The sequence below is a fragment of the Amborella trichopoda genome, chromosome 10, assembly GCF_054954075.1.
Source record: "Amborella trichopoda isolate Santa Cruz 75 chromosome 10, AtrichopodaSantaCruz75HAP2 v2.0, whole genome shotgun sequence".
Taxonomy (NCBI): Eukaryota; Viridiplantae; Streptophyta; class Magnoliopsida; order Amborellales; family Amborellaceae; genus Amborella; species Amborella trichopoda.
Genome location: NC_142345.1, coordinates 41,880,149 through 41,897,400, shown reverse-complemented (window position 1 = coordinate 41,897,400; position 17,252 = coordinate 41,880,149). Strand labels below are relative to the sequence as shown.

The 17,252-nt window shown below is 37.2% G+C and overlaps 1 protein-coding gene and 2 pseudogenes across 1 annotated transcript; all 3 read left to right on the top strand.

Annotated features, from left to right (window-relative positions):
• The first annotated feature begins 1,878 nt into the window (after positions 1-1,878).
• LOC18447641 (senescence-specific cysteine protease SAG39) lies at positions 1,879-3,560 on the top strand. Its single transcript, XM_006857735.4, has 2 exons — positions 1,879-2,338; positions 2,931-3,560. Exons 1-2 carry the CDS (start codon positions 1,888-1,890, stop codon positions 3,521-3,523), a joined length of 1,044 nt encoding a protein of 347 aa, XP_006857797.3. The 5' UTR covers positions 1,879-1,887; the 3' UTR covers positions 3,524-3,560.
• Positions 3,561-6,332: 2,772 nt separating this feature from the next.
• Positions 6,333-8,106, top strand: LOC18447643 (senescence-specific cysteine protease SAG39-like; annotated as a pseudogene).
• Positions 8,107-13,120: 5,014 nt separating this feature from the next.
• Positions 13,121-15,519, top strand: LOC18447644 (senescence-specific cysteine protease SAG39 pseudogene; annotated as a pseudogene).
• Positions 15,520-17,252: the final 1,733 nt, after the last annotated feature.

The window sequence follows — 17,252 nt, the reverse complement described above, 5'->3', positions numbered from 1 at the left end:
TGTGTTAGGTATATACACCCAAAATTTCATCTTAATCAGATTTATAGAAAAAAATTAAAATTAAAATAGTGATATGTATTTTGATCTACTCGATGAAGATTTGACGTCTGGGATTCCACCTATATTACTATTCATTATAGCTGCCAAGTATTTGTTAGCTTTTTCCAATAAATATACAACAGATGACCATAGAAGAAATGAAGGAATGTTCTCATGGGTAACACAAACATCAATTCAAAGGATGGGTGGATTGAGAGGAACCACCAAAATGATATGGGATCCCGATCCGAATGGACCCAAAACCATCATACCTGGACCAAAAAAATATAGTGTGGGATCCGAACTTGGACTCGGACCCGACTTAAAAATTATAATATCAATGTATTTAACTATGTTTCAATATATTTCATATATTGAGACCCAAAAAACAGTACCGGATTCTAATTCAGACTTGGACCCAAACAACCTAACTGGACCCAAACCCGAATAGTGTTCGGGTCCATGATTTGAACCCAGACACTTGCCGGGTTCAATGTTTGGACCCTACCCGGTACCGGTTTACCCATTTGGTCCCAGGTCGGGTCCATCGCCACCCCTAGACCAAAGCTTGTCACGACTTTGGTAAGTTTGTCCCACCCTCCATCTTCACAACCGGTGACCACAATGAGATATACTACAGTAGTATAACACCACCCTCGCTTTCGGATGTCAAAACTGAATGGTTGCGTTGTGCTTTTCCCACTCTCAAATACCTCAACAAATTTTGAATGGAGGCGCCACAGTTCCTAAAAATTTTAAAAAATTAGAGCTTACCTCCAAATAGAGTCGAGAAATATGGTTTCAATACAGGAAATATTTGTAACAGCCTTAAAATATATTTTCTTCTTTATTTATAAAGTTTAAAGCTTAAAAAATAATGTAGACCAATAGATCTATGAAAACTAGAAAATCTTGAAAATTGAAAGTCCAAAACTGTGTTACAAAATATATTATTTCTAAATCTTGAGATCCTTTTTTTTTTCATTTCCATGCATCATGATATTGAGATGATCAATTTAAGGATATTTGGGCATCAAAACAACCGGTTACATTACATCATTGGAGGTCCGAGGTCTCCATCCTCGGACGGCCTATAATGTGGTTGAACACCACAATGTGGGCAATCTAGGGATGGGGACGTCGGACTGCTAAATTGATTGAGCCTAAATGAGCAGGCTGAGATTTCCATCCTCTGGACCACCTAAGCATACCACCACAATCTAAGCAGTCCAAGGATGGGTACCTCGGGCCAGACGCCAAATATCCTAAAACATAGAATACAATGAAGAAACCTAAAAAAAAAAATGAAATATTAAAACCGTTCGGGGACGGTATCCTCGGACCGAGAGGCATTTTAAAAAATAAAATAAAAATTGTATAGTAACCAACCTTGTGATTTATAACTCATTTTGATTCATTTTGCATTTTACTTTTTTTTGGTTATATCTAAATGGGTCTAAATAATATTACCCTAGAGAGACCTTGAGAAAAAGATAAAAGGGACAATATTTTAAGGAGAGGGGAAAAAAGCAAATTAAAGATCAAAGTATGTTGTAACATTAAATTTAGAAAAAAAGGATCAAAATTGTAGCGAGATGCACTCGAAACCAAAAGGATGATCTTCGTGGGATACAAGCTAAACAGATTAACGTAAACGGTGGAGAGCATTGCTACAGAAAGTGAAGAGAGCGAAGTATGTCACAATCGTTTGGGTGTTTGTGTTGGGACGCAGCGGGTGAGTTCTAATGGAGATTAGGAAGTTATGTATGTATATATAGCTCAATACACTAGCCAAATGCTTCATTGTAAATACATTAAGCATTCCAAAATGAAAAACATTCAGTCGCAATGGCTGCTAGAGTTGCTTCACCACTTTCTTGTTTGTGCTTGTGTTTGGCCTTGTTTCTCATCAGCCTTTGGCTACCGTTTGCAACTCCTCGCAGGCTGGAAGAGGAATCCTCATCGTCAATGTCGGCGAGGTTTGAGCAATGGATGGCTCTTCATGGCCGCCAGTACATGGATGCACAAGAGAAGGAGCAACGCTCCCAGATATTCGAGGAAAATCTGAAATTCATAGACTCTGTGAATGCGGGGGGCCGACCTTACAAACTGAGCGCGAACAAGTTTGCAGACCTCACCAACGATGAATTCAGGGCCATGCACATGGGCTTCAAGGGTCATGAATGCCCCACGAGGGCATCTGATGCTCCCTTCATGTATGCCAATGTTTCAGCACCGGCCAGCATGGATTGGAGGAAAAAAGGGGCTGTTACTCAAGTCAAGGATCAAGGCCAATGTGGTAAACCATTAATTTCTTTATACTTTCTAAGGCCCTACCATGACTCGACCCAGACTGGTGTAAGCAAATCCAAGTTCTCCCGAGTTAGGTGTACAACTCGATGATTAAAAAGCTAACAAAATTTAAAAAATGTTAGCTTGTTTTACAAAATTCTAAAAATTCTCAATCTATCCCGCAAAGATTGGCGTGTGTTTTTATCATAATTAATATTTTTATAGTTTTCTCTTTTTTAGGAATTTTTAAAATGTCCGAAACTGTATATCAGTTTTTTAAATCTATTTTTTCTCTGTTTTAGAGCATGTTTTAACTTTTAAGAGTTGTTTTAGGTTTCAGTTTACTTTTAGTACAAGATTTTTATTTTGTCAATTTTTTTAAAGCCAAAAGGCCTTGGATTCAGCCGAGTAACTCGCCTTGGCCAAGCGAGTCATTTTTGATGAACTATCTTTTCCTTTCTTCTTTGGCTTTCTTGGATAGATTAACACTGTCGTGTATCCTTCATGTTCTAACAATTTAACCAAGGAATTGAACCTTAAATTAAGAATTAATTACCAATGTTATAGACTGTAATGCTTTTTCTTCTTTATGGACGTAGGTTGTTGTTGGGCATTTTCTGCTGTTGCTGCCGTGGAGGGCATAACCCAAATCAAGACTGGGAAGTTGGTATCTCTATCTGAGCAAGAAGTGGTAGACTGTGACACCAAAGGAGAAGATCAGGGCTGCAATGGAGGCTTCATGGATGATGCATTCGAGTTTATCATAAACAACCACGGCCTGACCACCGAGGCTAAATACCCCTACAAGGCAGTTGATGGTACGTGCAACACCAAAAAGGCATCCTCCGGTGCTGCTAAAATCACAGGATATGAGGATGTTCCTACAAACAATGAGAAGGCACTGGTCAAGGCCGTTGCCAACCAGCCCGTCTCCGTCGCCATTGACGCGAGTGGGTATGAATTCCAGTTCTACTCTGGGGGTGTCTTCAATGGCGATTGTGGTACAGAGCTAGACCATGGTGTAACTGCAGTAGGGTATGGAGTTTCTAGTGATGGGACTAAATATTGGCTAGTGAAAAATTCATGGGGCGAGGAATGGGGAGAGAAAGGATACATAAGGATGCAGCGGGATGTTGCCTCAAAAGAGGGCCTTTGTGGCATAGCGATGGAAGCGTCCTACCCTACTGCATAACTGCCCTTTTACATCTTGTTGTTTATATTATGTTTGTGATGCTTGTGTTGTGAGGTTGCATGCCAAACAGGCTATTTCAATAGTTTTATGAAGATACTTCTCATATGCATGTGTGTTGTTTATGGTGACCGCAACGACATTAATAACTTTCCAAAAAGCACACTCGTAGCAGGTAGGGTGTACAATCATGCACTTATTGCTAAGTGTCTTTTTATAAAAGAGCGCGAATACTCTGCTCCTTCATCTCATAGTTCAGTTCTACTCCCCAAGGCAGATGACCTACTTGAAAGGATTTTTTCGATTTGAAATTTTGGGAATTATTTATGATTCACTAGATGATTATTCTTGGAAACAATATATATTGAAATTTAAGTTTTTTAACATTTAGATCTCGCCCTCCCAAAACTTGTCTATTCTAAATTGAGACATTTATTTTTAAAGTTTTTAGAGGTTGCAATTAGAAAATCTCTTTTATTGATGACTATGTACTAAAAAGGTTATATCTCCAAATTTTGAGGGCCTAAATGTTATCACCATCAGAACTTGTCTCAACTATTTTAGTCGGCTACACAAATCTTTGTCTGTCATTCCGCTCTATCAAAGGTCATACCCTCAATAAGGCCATAAGTCTTCATATCTTTTCTTACTACTTTCAACTATGTCATTTTGGGCTTACCTTTTCCCTGTTTGAGCCTTCCACTTGAACCAACTCACAACTCCTCACAGGTACTATACTGAGAATATGGTGCATATGGCTAACCCAGTTAAGTCTACTTTATCTTATCTTATCACCTATTGGAGCAACATCTAAGTTCTCTCGAATGTATGTATTTTAAATTTTATACCTTCTTGTTTTGTCACTCATCTCAACATCATCATCTCAGCTACACTCATCCTATGGGTATTTTGATTATTGACCGCCTAATATTTCGTGCAATAAAGCAAAGGTGGTCTCATAGCAATCCTATGGAACTTCTCTTTCAGCTTCATTGGTATACAACGATCACATAAAATTACGCTTGTACATCTCCACTTCACCCACCTAACTCTATATGAAACGTTTTCTTTAATATCTCTATTTTCAAGGATTATCGACCCATGATATAAAAAAAGCGCTTTTTTGGTATTTCATAGCCGTCAATCTTAATTACTTTCTCACATCTACTCCTACTTGCATTCTATATATTATGATTTAGTCAGACTAATATTGAAACTTTTAGATTCTAGAGCACCCCTCCAAAGTTCTAATTTTGTATTGACTCTGCTTTGGGTCTCATTGATCAAAACAACTTCATCAGCAGCAACATACACCACAGTACCTCGTCTTGTAAGTATGTCGGTAAGTCATATGTAATTAAGATAAAGAGGTATCGGCTCAACACTAATGCCTAATGTAAACCTATGGTCACTTAAAACTTAGTCTTCTCTTACTAATTGTACACATATTAATTAGAACTCCCTCGTAAATATCTCTCACCAAGTCGATATAGATAGTCATTTCTTTTCCAACACGTATCAAATTAAATCTCGAAGTACTTTATCGTGAGCTTCTCTAGATCAATAAAAACCATGTATAAGTTTTTTTATTTGCTCTAAACTTCTCAATCAGTTGTCCAAGCAGAAAAATAGTTTCAATTGTTGCTCTCCCCGTATGATCTATATAATGTCTAACACTTTTACGGTTCCAATATATTAACTGATTTTAAAGAAATTTTATTTCATAATAAATAATTCATACATTGAATCTATAATTATCCAATAAATTCCAATTAAAGAAACAAACATTATAATATCTCGATAAAACTTCCCGCCAATAATATCCCTATAATGACAATTGCTACCGTGGTATGAGACGGCAAAGAGTCTCTAGGGATGAACGATATGAAATTTCCTGCAGTATTATAACACCTCCCTGGTCATCAGACATTAAAAATAGATGGCTGCAGTCCGTTTTCCCATGCCCAAAAAAAAAAAAAAAACAAAAACCAAAAAACAAAAGAAAAATGGTTTGATAGGGCTATAGCTCTATAAAAACAAGTAAAGCCTCACCACATAACTCATCAAAAATTGCAATTCAAGCATTAGAAAACCTTTACATCGACCATCTTGGCTTGAACATTATGGTTGTGAAAAGAAAAAGGATTTCAAGCTCCAAAAATTGTGTATATTGTAACAAATTATCCAAACCATTCATTTCGCCCTAAAAGTAAATGTTCATAAATCCGCAAGATCTGTACCATTTTTTGAGTTTTGAATTTCATTGTTGATGATAAAAATTGATTTTAGAGCATCATAGTGATTTTGGTTCCCCAAAGTTCTTTCCAAATAACAATTTGTGGTGAGGCTTTATTTAATTTTCATAAATCCTAGGTCATATAAAAACCTCATCCAAAGCAAAATAAATAAAATAAATAAATAGAGAATTTGACAATTTTTTAGAGAAATGAACACAACCCAGCCGTCTGCCATTGAAATTCAGCAGCTTGGGTGATGTCAAAGTGACCTAGGGAAGTCCACTGTGCACAGACCGATTGGCATTGCATGTAACGGGAGACTCGTTGAAAACACTAATCACAATGGAATATGCCCACAAAACAACAGTCATACAAAAAATTGATAATACAGGAGAAATCTAGAGATACAGATAGAATCGACAGCATATTAAGAGATAGAGGGAGAATGAGGGAATAGAGAGAGAGAGGAAGAGAGAGAATAGAGAGAGAATATGTCACAATGGTTTGGATGGTTATGTGGGGATGTAGCCGGCGAGTTCTAACGGAGAGTAGGAAGTTATGTATGTATATATATGCTCAATACAATAGCCAAATGCTTCATTGCAAACACATTGTTTAATTAAGCATTCCAAAAGGAATAACATTTACTCACAATGGCTGCTAGAATTACTTCACCACTCTCTTGTTTGTGCTTGGCCTTGTTTCTTATGAGCCTCTGGCTACCTTTCTCCACTCCTCGAAAGACTGGAGGAGGACACCTCGTCGTCGAGGTTCGAGCAATGGATGAGTCTTCACGGCCGCCAGTACATGGATGCCGAAGAGAAGGAGCAACGTTTCCAGATATTTCCGGATAATCTGAAATTCATAGGCTCTGTGAATGCTGAGGGGCGACCTTACAAACTGAGCGAAAACAAGTTTGCAGACCTCACAAATGATGAATTCAGGTCTACGCACATGGGCTTCAACGCTCATGCACGCGCCACAAAGGTTTCCGGTGCTCCCTTTAAGTATGCTAATGTTTCAGTACCAGCCACCATGGATTGGAGGCAGAAAGGGGCCGTTACTCCAGTCAAGGATCAAGGCCGATGCGGTAAACTATTAACTTCCTTAAGGCCTACCCTCAACCGAGTAGACTCGAACTCGTGAGAGCAACTCCGAGTTTCCCTTGGATGTGCAACTCGGGGGTACCCAAAAAAAAAAAAAAAAAAAAGTTTTAAAATATGTTAGTTTGTTATAAAAATTCTAATTTTTTTTTGACGTATCTGGCAGAGATTGGTGAGTATTTTTTTGTCCTAATCACTATTTCTATAGTAGGCTCTCTTTTTTAGTAATTTTTAAAAATGTCCCAAACTGTAAATCAGTTTTTAAAATCTATATTTTCTTTACATTTTTAAGCTTGTTTTAACTTTTAAAAGTTGTTTTAGGTTTCAATTTACTTTTTACTACAAGATTTTTATTTTTCCAATTTCTTTTATTTTTTGAACTTTTTTAAGGCCAAAAGGCCTTGTGTTGGATTCAGCAGAGTCATTCGCCTTGGCCAAGGGGCGGGCGTGTCCCAGCACACTGCTTTGTAATGAATATCTCATCCTTTCTAGTTTTGTCTTGCTTGGAAGAATCAGCACTGTGGTGTTTCCTTCATGCTATAACAATTGGAGTTGAACCTTACAATTAAGATGGATTGCAAATGTTATAGACTGTAGTGTTTTTCCTTCTTCATGGACGTAGGTAGTTGTTGGGCATTTTCTGCTGTTGCTGCCATGGAGGGCATAACCCAAATCAAGACTGGGAGGTTGGTGTCTCTATCCGAGCAAGAACTGGTAGACTGTGATACCCATGGAGAAGATGAGGGATGCCATGGCGGCCTCTTGGACGAGGCATTCAAATTCATCATTCACAACCAGGAATGCGTTGCAACATCAGGAATGCGTCCTCCCCTGCTGCTACAATCACAGGATATGAGGATGTTCCTACAAACAATGAGACGGCACTGCTCCAGGCCGTCGCCAGCCAGCCCGTCTCTGTTGCCATTGATGCGAGTGGGTTCCAGTTCTACTCTGGGGGTATCTTCACTGGCGAATGTGGTACAGAACTAGACCATGGGGTAACTGCTGTAGGGTATGGAACTTCTGATGATGGGGCTAAGTATTGGCTGCTGAAAAACTCATGGGGCGGGCGAGGAATGGGGGGAGGAAGGATACATAAGGATGCAGCGCAACTTTGCCTCAGAAGAGGGCCTCTGTGGGATAGCGATGGCTGCATCCTACCCTACCCCACTTATTTTTGGTTAAATTCCTTCCCCACTGCATAAGCCTCCTTCTACATCCTCTCATGCACTTCTTCTGTACATTTTCCTCCTCTTGCATAACCACTTGTAAAATACGCTCAACACACATTCATGCCCAAAGGTATATAATAAGATTGTTTAGAAAGGTTTATAATAAGATTGTTTATTTTTAGGACTATTTAGAGGAAAGAGTAGGTCACGATTACTCTTTACCAGTGTTTAAAAAAACGCTGAGTCGTCCGGTTCGATTCGGGAATCGCTATGGACGGATCGAATCGGTGAAAAAAACGGGAAGCGTCCGGTTTTAGAGAGAACCGGACGATTCTGTACAGTGACTCGCCGATTCACGGTACGAAATCGGCGAGTCCCGTACGGATTTATTTATTTATTTTATTTATTTATTTATTTTTATTTTTTTTTTTATTTTTGTTTTTATTTTTATTTTTATTTTTATTTTTTTTTTTTTTGTAATCCATGATAGATTTTTTTGTAATATTTGATCGATTTTTTTGTAATACTTGATCGATTTTTTTGTAATACTTGATCGATTTTTTTGTAATCCATGATCGAATTGTTTTTTTTTTTTTTTTAATAATCCATGATCGAATTTTATGTAATCCATGATCGAATTTTATGTAATCCATGATCGAATTTTATGTAATCCATGATCGAATTTTTTGTAATCCATGATAGAATTTTTTGTAATCCATGATCGAATTTTTTGTTATCCATGATCGAAATGTTTGTTTTTTTTTCTTGTAATCCATGATCGATTTTTTTTTTTTTTTTTTGTAACCCATGATAGAATTTTTTGTAATCCATGATTGAATTTTTTTTAATCCATGATCGAATTGTTTTTTTCTTTTTTTGTAATCCACGATGGAATTTTTTGTTTTTTTATGCTTTTTTTTTTTTTTGTAATCCATGATCGAATTTTATGTAATCCATGATCGAATTTTATGTAATCCATGATCGAATTTTTTGTAATCCATGATCGAATTTTTTGTAATCCATGATCGAATTTTTTGTAATCCATGATCGAATTTTTTGTAATCCATGATCGAAATGTTTGTTTTTTTTTCTTGTAATCCATGATCGATTTTTTTTTTTTTTTTTTGTAACCCATGATAGAATTTTTTGTAATCCATGATTGAATTTTTTTTAATCCATGATCGAATTGTTTTTTTCTTTTTTTGTAATCCACGATGGAATTTTTTGTTTTTTTATGCTTTTTTTTTTTTTTGTAATCCATGATCGAATTTTATATAATCCATGATCGAATTTTATGTAATCCATGATCGAATTTTATGTAATCCATGATCGAATTGTTTGTAATCCATGATCGAATTGTTTGTAATCCATGATCGAATTTTTTGTAATCCATGATTGAATTTTTTGAAAATTTGTGATTTTTTTTTTTTAATCCATGATCGAATTTTTTTTTGTAATCCATGATAGATTTTTTTTGAAAATTTATGATTTTTTTTTTTAATCCATGATCGAATTTTTTTTTGTAATCCATGATAGAATTTTTTGAAAATTTGTGATTTTTTTTTTTAAATCCATGATCGATTTTTTTGAAAATTTGTTAATTTTTTTTTAATCCATATTATTCAAAGAGAAAATGGGAGAGATGATGATTCTGAGGCCACCCTTTCCCAGCAATATTATTCACATATCGAGTCCTAACAACAACAGTGTAGGGATGAGCACGACAATGCAGGTGAGCATGAAGGATGGACAAGCTTCGGGGATTTTAGATTGGAAACACAACAAAACACTAACACTCAGGGATTTGGGAATAGTCAGACGCCTGCTAGTATCGATGATTCGTTTTTAGATTGAATCAATGAATTGTTAAACGAATTCAATCAATGGCACCAGCGTGACCAAGAAGAACAATAACGTCGTCTATCATTTTATTTTTAGATCATATGTTACTAATTTTATACTTTATTGTAGTCCATGTATGTTGATATACTTATTTCATGATAATTCTATGTTTATCCTTTTGTGTGATGTAAATTAAATGCTGAATGGCGGTTCAAGCAGGGAAAGAACATATCAATATTCGCATATTCATTCAAAAACATGAAAATTCTTAATAGAGTACCCTCATTTCTTATTGAATTCCTAAAAAACAATATTTATAATAAATTTTAATAATTTTTTCGGATTTTTTTTAAGCTTTATTCTGACCGATTCACCCGATTTTCGATCCGAATTGCCGATTCGCCGATCCAGATCGGTTTTTTGGTTGTCCTATCCGGGTCACCGATCCGTTTTTTAAACCATTGCTCTTGACTATTAGATCTCAAATCGGGTCGGGTGGTTGGCGGTGCATCACAGACTAGGCTCAAAATCCCAATTTTTCCTGACCATTGTCATACACCTCAGATTGCTATGCTTGTGATGCTTATGTTGTGGACACCAAAAAGGATGTTTGCCCGACAAGGAATTCAAATAGGTTTATGTGAAAGGTACTTCTGATCTGCATGCGTTTCATATTCGTTGTTTAAGTACAAATAGCGATTGGAAAACATTAATACCTTTTCAAAGAGCGCGTATACTATGCTCCTTCGAGAGCATGGTTCAGTTCTACTCCCTCAGGCAGATGACCACTTGAGAGGATTTTTTCGATTTGAAATTTTGGAGACCTTCTATGAATCACTAGATGATTGGTCTCAATAGAAAAAGAAAATTGAAATTTAAGTTTTTTAACACTTAGATCTCATTTTCCAAAAATTGGATGGTTTCTGTTCTATTTTGAGAAATAGTTTTTTTTTTCAAATGTTTAAACGTTGCAATAAGAAAATCTTTTTTATTAAGGAGTATTTCTAAAGAGGCTATATCTCAAAATTTTGGGGGCCTAAATGTTATCACCATCATTATCATCATCATAACTTTTTCCCACCCATTTTGCCTAGCTACACAGATTCTAGTATGTCATTATGCTCTATCAAAAGGTATACCCTCAGTAAGTATGTAAGTCTCCATATCTTTTCTTACTACTTCTAACTATATTATTATGGGCCTGCCCCTTGCCATTTGTTAGCATTCTACTTGAACTAACTCGCACTTCCAAACAGGTATTATACTAGAAATACGTTGCACATGGCCAGCCTAACTAAATCTCTTTTTTCTCATCTTATCACCAATTGGAGTTGCATCTAAGTTTTTCTGAATGTATTCATTTCAAATTCTATCCCTTCTTATTTTATCACCAATCTCAATATCATCATCTCAGCGACATTCATTCTATGGGTATGTTGTTTCTTGACCGCCCAACATTCCGCCCCATAAAGCAAAGGTGGTCTCATAGCTGTCCTATAGAACTTCCTCTTGAGCTTCATTGGTATGTCGTGATCACATAAAATTTCGATTGCATATCTCCACTTTGCCCATCTAGCTCGAATTTTATATACAACATATTCCTCATCTCACTATGTTTCAAGATTATCGACCCAGGATATCGAAAGTGTATTTTTTGTTTTATTTTCTAGCCGTCAATATTAACTATTTTCTTTCATCTACTCCAACTTGCTTTCTAATACTCTAACTTGGTCCGACTTATTTTAAAACCTTTAGATTTTAGAGCATCCTTCTGAAGTTCTAATTTTGTATTGACTCTGCTTTGGGTCACATTGAAAATTTTGTATTGACTCTGCTTTGGGTCACACTGACCAAAATGTAATTCACGAACAACATAAACCACAATACCTCATCTTGTAAGTGTATAGGTAAATCTATAATTAAGACAAAGAGGTATAGTCTCAACACTAACTCTTGATATAAACCTATTGTTACTAAAAACTCAATTATCTCTCCACCAGTTGCTCACACATTAGTCAGCATTCCCTCATAAATATCTCTTAGCAAGTCGATATAGTATCTTAAAATTCCTTTCTTTTCCAACATGCACGAAATTAAATCTCGAGGTGGTATATTATAAGCTTTATCTAAATCTTTAAAGACCATGTGAAGGTCTTTTACCTTCGCTCTAAACTTCTCAATCGCATGTCCAAGTAAGAAAATATCATCAATTGTTGACCTTCCTGTATGATAATACATATATTGATTATATAATTTCCCAAAAGAGTCTCTAGCGACGAGCGCATTGAAATTTCCAACGGTAGTGTAACACCACCTTGGTCATTAGACATTAAGGGGTTGTTTGGTTTGTATGAAAACTTGCATTATGAGAGTGATCATATGTGAAATGTGCACGGTTGGTTCGTGCATAGAGTCAATGAAAAGTTGTCCGATATAAAAGATTTTACCACCAAGGAGCAAATCGTGTAAAAATAAATCCCCACCCCACAAGGTGGGGAGTAAGTTACGGGATCCATTACTGGGACAGACCCAAAATAATATTTTATTTGGGTTTACTGCACAAAAAAAAAGAGAAAGAAAATCTCTTCGTCACACCTCTCTCTCCTTGTCCTCTCTCAAACGAAAAATGGAAAAAAATAAAATAATAATAATAACAAAAAAAAAAAAGAAGAAGAAGGAAGAAGAAAAAGAAATTGATGAGTTTTTAGCAGACGAGCAACACAACCTAGCCGTCTGCCATTGACACTAAGCAGATGGCATGATGTCAAAGTAGCCTCCAATGCGTTCACTGTTCAGAGTCCGATTGGCATTGCATGTAACGGGAGGCTACTTGAAAACACTAAATCACAATGACATATGCCCACAAAACAATAATAGTGTACAAAACAATGGCAAAAATAAGAGCACCAATCAGATCAAAATTTTGGAAAGATGCACTACAAACCAACAGGATGGTACAAACAGATTCACGTAAACCAAGGAGAGAAAAGTGAGAGAGAGAGAGAGAGAGGGGGGAGGCAGCCGGCGAGTTGTAATGGAAAGTTATTAGCTCAATACAATTGCCAAATGCTTCATTTGCAAATACATTGTCTAATTAAGCATTCCAAAAGGAAAAACATTCGCTCACAATGGCCGCAAGAGTTGCTTGACCACCATCTTGTTTGTTTGTGCTTGGCCTTGTTTCTTATGAGCTTCTGGCTACCCTTCCTCACTCTTCGAAGGCTAGAGGAGGACACCTCATCTTCGATGTCATCGAGGTTCGAGAAATGGATAGCTCTTCATGGCCTGCAGTGCATGGATGCCGAAGAGGAGGAGCAACGGTTCCAGATATTTCGGGACAATCTCCAATTCATAGACACTCTGAACTCTGAGGGGGGACCTTACAAACAGAGCCCAAACAAGTTTGCAGACCTCACCAATGATGAATTCCGGGCTACGCACATGGGCTTCAAGGCTTTTGCACGCGCCACAATGGTTTCTGGTGCTCCCTTTGTGTATGCTAATGTTTCAGCGCCGGCCAGCATGGATTTGAGGGCGAAAGGGGCTGTTACTCCACTCGAGAATCAAGGCCTCTGTGATAAACTATTTAACTTCCCTATACTGTCTATGGCTTGCCGTGACTCAACTGAGCCGACTCGTGCGAGGAACTCCGAGTTTCCCCAAGTTGGGTCTACAACTGGAGGACAAAAAGAACAGAAAAGTTTTAAAAAAGGGTAGCTTGTTTTACAGATTTCTAAACGTTTTCTATGTATTTGGCAAAGAATAGTGAGTTTGGTTTTTCGGTGTTAAACAATAAAAGTAAAGCCTATCTTCAAATAGTATTGAGAAATGTGGTTTCAATACTGAAAATCTTTGTGATTGCCTTAAAATATGTGTTCATCTTGAGTTATAAAATTTAAAGCTTCAAAAATAGTGAAGATCGAGCAAATCTACGAAAACTTGAAAATCTTGAAAATTGACAGTCCAAAAATGCGTCATAAGATGCACTATTTTCAAAACTTGAAATCCATTGTTTCTCATGTCCGTGCATCTTGATGTCGAGATGATCAATTTGAAGATATTTGGGCATAAAAACACCCTCTTCTAGTGAAATTTTTGATGTGGACTCTAATTTGATTGTTTGGAGCCTCGGCTTTATATAAACTTGTTCCTTTCTTTTTCTTTTTTTTTCCTCGCCATAATCACTATTTTTATAGTTTCCTCTTTTTTTAGGAATTTTCAAATGTCTAAACAGTAAATCAGTTTTTTAAAAAGGATTATATACAATGAGACCGTTTTTCCTTTTGTACAGGAAAGTCACAATTACTTACAACCATCTGATGTGAAATCTAATAGCTTGAGTGTGTCACAAAGTTCGACAAAAATTCTTTTGAACTTTGAGCTTGGTCAATGAACTGAATGCAACAACCCTATTTTACGTCCAATGGTCAAGAACAATTGTGACTACCTTGTACTAAAGGTAAATCACCTCATTATATATATATATATATTTTTTAAATCTATTGTTCTTTGTGTTTTTAAACTTGTTTTAACTTTTAAAAGTTGTTTTAGGTTTCGATTTACTTTATACAATTTTTATTTTTTCAGCTTTTTATTCTTAATAAATTTTTTAGGCCAAAATGACTTGAGTTGGATTCAGCCAAATAACTCACCTTGGCCAAGGGGCTAGTCCGAGGTGAGTCTCGGCTAATGAGTGTCTCTTCCTTTCTATTTTGTCTTGCTTGGGTAGATTAGCACTGTAGTGTATCTATCATGTTCTAACAATTTAGCCAAGAAGATGAACCTTACAATTAAGAATTAATCGGCAATGTTATAGACTGTAGTGCTTTTTCTTCTTCATTAACATAGGTAGTTGTTGGGCATTTTCTGTTGTTGCTGCCATTGAGGGCAAAACCCAAATAAAAACTGGCAAGTTGGTGTCTCCATCTGAGCAAGAACTGGTAGACTGTGATACCCATGGAAGAAATCAGGGATGCACTTAGGGCTACCTGAATGATGCATTTAAATTCGTCATTAACAACCAAGGACTTAGCACTGAGGCTACATACCCCTACAAGGCTGTTGTTGGCACGTGCAACACTAAGAATGTGTCCGCCCATGCTGCTACAATCACAGGATACAGGGATGTTCCTACAAACAATGAGACGGCACTGCTCAAGGCTGCCGCCAGCCAGCCAGCTCGTCTCTGTTTGCATCGACGCGATTGGGAATGAATTCCAGTTCTACTCTGGTGGTGTCTTCACAGGAGATTGTGGTACAGAAACGGACCATTGCCTAACTGCCATAGGCTATGGAACTTCTGATGATGGGACTAAATATTGGCTACTGAAAAACTCGTGGGGCGAGGAATGGGGGGAGAAAGGATATGTAAGGATGCAGCGCGATTCATCTGTGGTATAGCAACGCAAGCATCCTACCCCACTGCATCAGAGCCCTTCTACATCCTCTCATGCGCTTGTGTATATATGCTCTTGTTGTTGACACCAAAAGGGAACCTATTTATGAATAGTTTTATGTGGAAGTTGTGTGTTTTGCCAAATTTGTTCTTTACAATATATGATTCTTCGAGTATTTGGTTGGAAAGGATCAAGTCCCTACTTATTTTTATCAGTGAAAGCTTGCACAAAACAACTTTTAAATATTAGGAGCAAAGTAAGGAAAGAGAGCGTTTTGTTTTTCCTGCTGTATTGTCACTTCATTAGATAGAATCCCCATTACAGTGAACCATGCACATTAATTTTGTTACACCTGAACACTAGCTTGTACCCATAGGGGAAACCCAAGCACTTGTAAAATACACTCAACGCATATTGATTAAGTGAAATGCAGGAGAGGCATATAATAAGACTCTTTACTTTTAATACTGTTTACAGGAAATGTATTCTTTCTTTGAGCTTTATTAGTTATGACACTCCAAATTGTAAATTTCGCATCTAATGGATAGAAGTGCCTATAGCCTATAGCAAATATAATTGGTCGGTATAAAAATCCCAGTTTAAAATAAATCGCCCCTTTACAGCCAGCTAATACTTAAATTTATGAGAGATAAACTAAAAAACAACCCAAAAAGACAATTTTAGCATTATATTTAACAATCCACTCTAATGGAAAGATTTCTAACCCCAATTATTTATCTGACGTGAGCAAACTCCTCTTGCAAAAATGATTTTTTGAAAATGCTACAAGTTACAATGGGCCATCGCAATTCATCTTTTATTACTGGATCTCGGATTAAGTGGTACAAGATTTTTATTGTAGTTCTTCCATGAAGCATCAGTTCATTTGAAATTGCAACAGTGGGATGTTTATGACAATAGATTGTGGTAATATTTTACTGCTCAAGCTTCATATCTTGTAAGATTATGTTGGTTTCCTTGATACAATTGGCAAATGCTTCATTGCAAATACACTGTCTAATTAAGCATTCCAAAAGGGCAAAAAACCCATTCTCATAATGGCTACTAGAGTTACTTCACCACTCTTGTTTGTGCTTGGCCTTGTTTCTTATGGGCCTCTGGCTACCCTTCTCCACTCAGAAAAGGAAACCTCCTCGTCGATGTCGGTGAGGTTCGAGCAATGGATGGCTCTTCATGGCCGCCAGTACATGGATGCCAAAGAGAGGGAGCAACGCTTCCAGATATTTCAAGACAAATCTCAAATTCAGAGACTCCGTGAATGCTGAGGGGCGACCTTACAATCTCAAAATCATCATTTGCAAATACGGCCTTAACACTGAGGCTACATACTCCTACCATGCTGCTGATGGCACGTGCAACAACAAGAATACGCTGCTACAGTCACAGGATATGAGGATGTTCATACAAACAATGAGACGGCACTGCTCCATGCCGTCGTAGCCAGCCAGCCAGGCCGCCCGCCTGCCCGTCTGTCTCTGTTTCCATTGACACGAGTCGGTTCCAGTTCTACTTTGGGGGTGTCTTCACTCGAGATTGTGGTACTGAGCTAGACCATGGCGTAACAACCGTAGGCTATGAAACTTCTGATGGTGGCTACTGAAAAACTCTATTGGGGGGGATAAAGGATACGTAGGGATGCAGCACGACGTTGCCTCAAAAGAGGGCCTCTGGATTCATCCTACCCCACTTTTTTTTTTGGGTAAATTCCTATCCCACTGCATAAGCGTCCTTACTACATCCTCAACTGTATATACTTTGCTTGTGTAGCCTTTGTTGTTGAGCAAAAGGATTTATACCAAACAAACAGTTTTATGTGGAAGTTGTGTTTCGAAATTCGTTTTTTATAATATATAATTCCTGGAAATCACTAATACCCTTCTATAAACTAGTGTGCAACGTACACCATCACAAACAAAGGCTTCGAGTAAGGACCAAGTCCCTATTTATTTTCATCAGTGAAA